The sequence below is a fragment of the Oryx dammah genome, unplaced genomic scaffold (assembly GCF_014754425.2).
Source record: "Oryx dammah isolate SB20612 unplaced genomic scaffold, SCBI_Odam_1.1 HiC_scaffold_2353, whole genome shotgun sequence".
In the NCBI taxonomy this organism is placed as follows: domain Eukaryota; kingdom Metazoa; phylum Chordata; class Mammalia; order Artiodactyla; family Bovidae; genus Oryx; species Oryx dammah.
The window spans coordinates 1,146-4,256 of NW_024072435.1; the positions used below are offsets into that span (position 1 = coordinate 1,146).

General features: G+C 50.4%; 1 protein-coding gene across 1 annotated transcript; it reads left to right on the forward strand.

Moving 5' to 3' along the window:
- The first annotated feature begins 260 nt into the window (after positions 1 to 260).
- LOC120859684 lies at positions 261 to 2,771 on the forward strand. Its single transcript, XM_040235693.1, has 4 exons — positions 261 to 292; positions 567 to 912; positions 1,786 to 1,884; positions 2,548 to 2,771. Exons 1-4 carry the CDS (start codon positions 261 to 263, stop codon positions 2,740 to 2,742), a joined length of 672 nt encoding a protein of 223 aa, XP_040091627.1. The 3' UTR covers positions 2,743 to 2,771.
- The last annotated feature ends 340 nt before the right edge of the window (positions 2,772 to 3,111 follow it).

Below are 3,111 nucleotides of genomic sequence, written 5' to 3' on the forward strand. Positions count from 1 at the left end.
ACTTCACTTTTAATGATATGTATACGTCTCTGTACTTGAATACAAAGTTTACTTAAGAAAACTGTAGCTGGTGTGATAAGCAGCAGTGTTTTCCCGCGGCCGGAAGCACAGGCTTTGGGCCCCCGCGCTCTAGTTTCAATCAGAGTGAAAGAGGGAACATAATGTCTGTCAAGATTTAATGGGTTGAGCACGTAAAACTTAAGCAACAGGGCCTGCATGACCCAACTCCTGGCACCGCTGCCTCACTTTCTCCATCCGTAATGCGCGGGTTCTACTCGATTCGCGGCTACCGGTAATGGCGGGCTTGGAGCTCCTCACCCCGGGTCTGGAGCCGGGTAAAGGGTGTCACCCTTTACGAGTAGGCTTAGTCTTCCTGACTCCGCGCGGAGGGCAATCCTCGGCTGCAGCCCACGTGGAAACCCCGTTAAAGACACCACCACCCCCCCAGCCACCCACCCCTCGCCTCTGCGGAACCCTGCCCAAGCCTCTAAACAAGAAAGAAGAGCACTTGGCCAGATCTGACAGATCTCTGAGAAATTCCTCGGTTTGAAAACCAATGCGGGCAGTGCCGCCTGCTGTCACGAAAACCAGCGCCGAAAAAGCCGCGCGAGACTGCGGCCCCGCGCGCTATTGCCGACGCGCACCTCCCCGGGCTCGCCCGCGCACCCGCGAGGTACAAAGTGCGCAGGAGCAAGTCTTGGGGGCGGAGCTCAGGACGAAGCCGCCCTGCACTTTACCTACCGCGCCCATTCAACCTTCTCTCAGCGATGTCTTAAACTACGCTTCCCAGAACCCATCCAGGCCTTGCTTTCCGGTGGCGTCAGCGGAAGCGGTGACTGGATTAGGCCGGGCCACACAGAGGCCGGCTTGGTCACTATGGAGGAGATAGGTATCCTGGTGGAGAAAGCTCAGGTCCGGTGGGGCCTGGGTCGCGGGGAGAGGGCGAAGCCGACCTGGTTGGGATTCTGAGTGACTTTGGGGATCCAGGCGTAGGTCTGAGTGATTTCGGAGGCCTCAGTGGAGAGCTTCGTGCCGATCCGAGGCCTGGGCTGGGTGTCTGGGTGCCTGAGTGATGGTAGTAGGGCTTGGGAAGCGGGGCTGGGGAAACGGTGATGCTAGAGGTTCTTTGGGGCTGAATTTTCGAGGTTTAGGTGGAATGCTGTGACATAGCTAGGCCCAGTGGCATTAGGGATGGGTCGGGTGGTGAGTGATGTATGGGATTCGGCCATGGGGCCGAATGATATATGAGGTTGAGCTGGAGAGCTGACTGATATTTGGGGCTTAGTTGGTGTTGGAGTGCCAAGTAATATCTGTAATCTGGCCGAGTGATGTTTGGGGCCTGCCTGGGAGCTGGGTGACATAAGGGCCTAATGTGAGTTGGAGTTCATGAGGGATATTTGGGGGGTAACTGAGTAATACCAGGACTGTATGAAGGCATGGTGACTTTCACCATCAATTGAGGCATCCCTGTAGTATTTCGAACCTGTTGAGGGGGGCTGGAGGGCGTTGGGGTCTGGTAAGGAGTTGATCAGACATTTAGGCCCTAGACGGGAGTTGGGACATTGAGAACATGTTACAAGTGGCATCTGATACCAGATCTGTTTGACTGTGTGACCGAGGAGTTTGTTAGGAGCTGGGTGACTTCAGGAATCTCTTTAGGGGGCTGAGAAGTTCCCAGGATCTATTTAGGGTGCTGAATGATGTCAGAAACCTATTAGGGGCCAAGTGACTTCATGGTGAAGTGGGGAGGGGGGCTTCCAACCTGAGTTTCCTTCTGTGGTCTAGGATGAGATCCCAGCCCTGTCTGTGTCACGGCCCCAGACTGGCCTGTCCTTCCTGGGGCCTGAGCCCGAGGACCTGGAGGACCTCTACAGCCGCTACAAGGTACATTCAAAGCCAGTCCGCAAAATATCAACGTTGTTGTTGTTTAGTCACTAAGTCCGTCTGACTGTGACCCCACGGACTGGAGCCCACCAGGTTCCTGTGTCCATGGGATTTCCCAGGCAAGAATACTGGAGTACAAAACAAGGGCTCAGTAATAACCTAAAGGGGTGATATGGGGAGGGAGATGGGAGGGAGGTTCAAGAGGGAGGGGACATATGTGTACTTATGGCTGATTCATGTTGATACTTGGCAGAAAACAACAAAGTTATGTAAAGCAATTATCCTTCAATTAAAAAATAAAGAATACTGGAGAAGGTTACCATTTCCTTTTCCAGGGGATCTTTACCAGGGAATAAAAACCTATTGTATAGTGCAGGGAACTCTACTCTATACTCTGTAACGGCCTAAATGGGAAAAGAAACTAAGAAAAAAGAGTGAGTAAAAAAAAAAAAAGAAAAAAGAGTGAGTATGTATAACTGATTCACTTTGGTGTATACCTGAAACTAACACAACATTGTAAATCAACTACATGCCAATAAAAAAAAAATTAACAAAACCAGTCTGGATACTGCACAGGGCCCAGCATCCCATACTTCCCCTACCTCATTCCTTGGCTCAGCAAGACCTGGAACCATCCCCTGCTTCTCCACTGTCTGCTCACAGAAGCTGCAGCAAGAGCTGGAGTTCCTGGAGGTGCAGGAGGAGTATATCAAGGATGAGCAAAAGAACCTGAAGAAGGAGTTCCTCCATGCCCAGGAGGAGGTGAAACGAATCCAGAGCATCCCATTGGTTATCGGGCAGTTTCTGGAGGCTGTGGATCAGAATACAGCCATCGTGGGCTCTACCACAGGTGCGTGACGGGGGTGGGGGTGAGAGGGGGTGTTGTTTACCCATCTGTCCATTCAACAGCTGTTAACTATTTCCTGCCATGTGCCAGGAACTTACAAGGGCAAACAAGGGAAGATGGTGTAACAGTGTTTTTCAGAGCATTTTCAGTCTGATGAAAAAGTAGAAATATATTTTACATATTTTACATTGTCTCCCCTCTATAAGTATGTATATATAACTTATTCAGTAAAAGTTTGATCAAAGGATACTTAGCTTCACTGTGGTGTGATACTCTAATTAGTTCTCCATTCTGTTCCAGTCTGTTTTGTTTTAAACAGCATTCTGGTCATGATTATCTAAAATGATTTCACAACTACTACTGAGTTCAGTTCAGTTCAG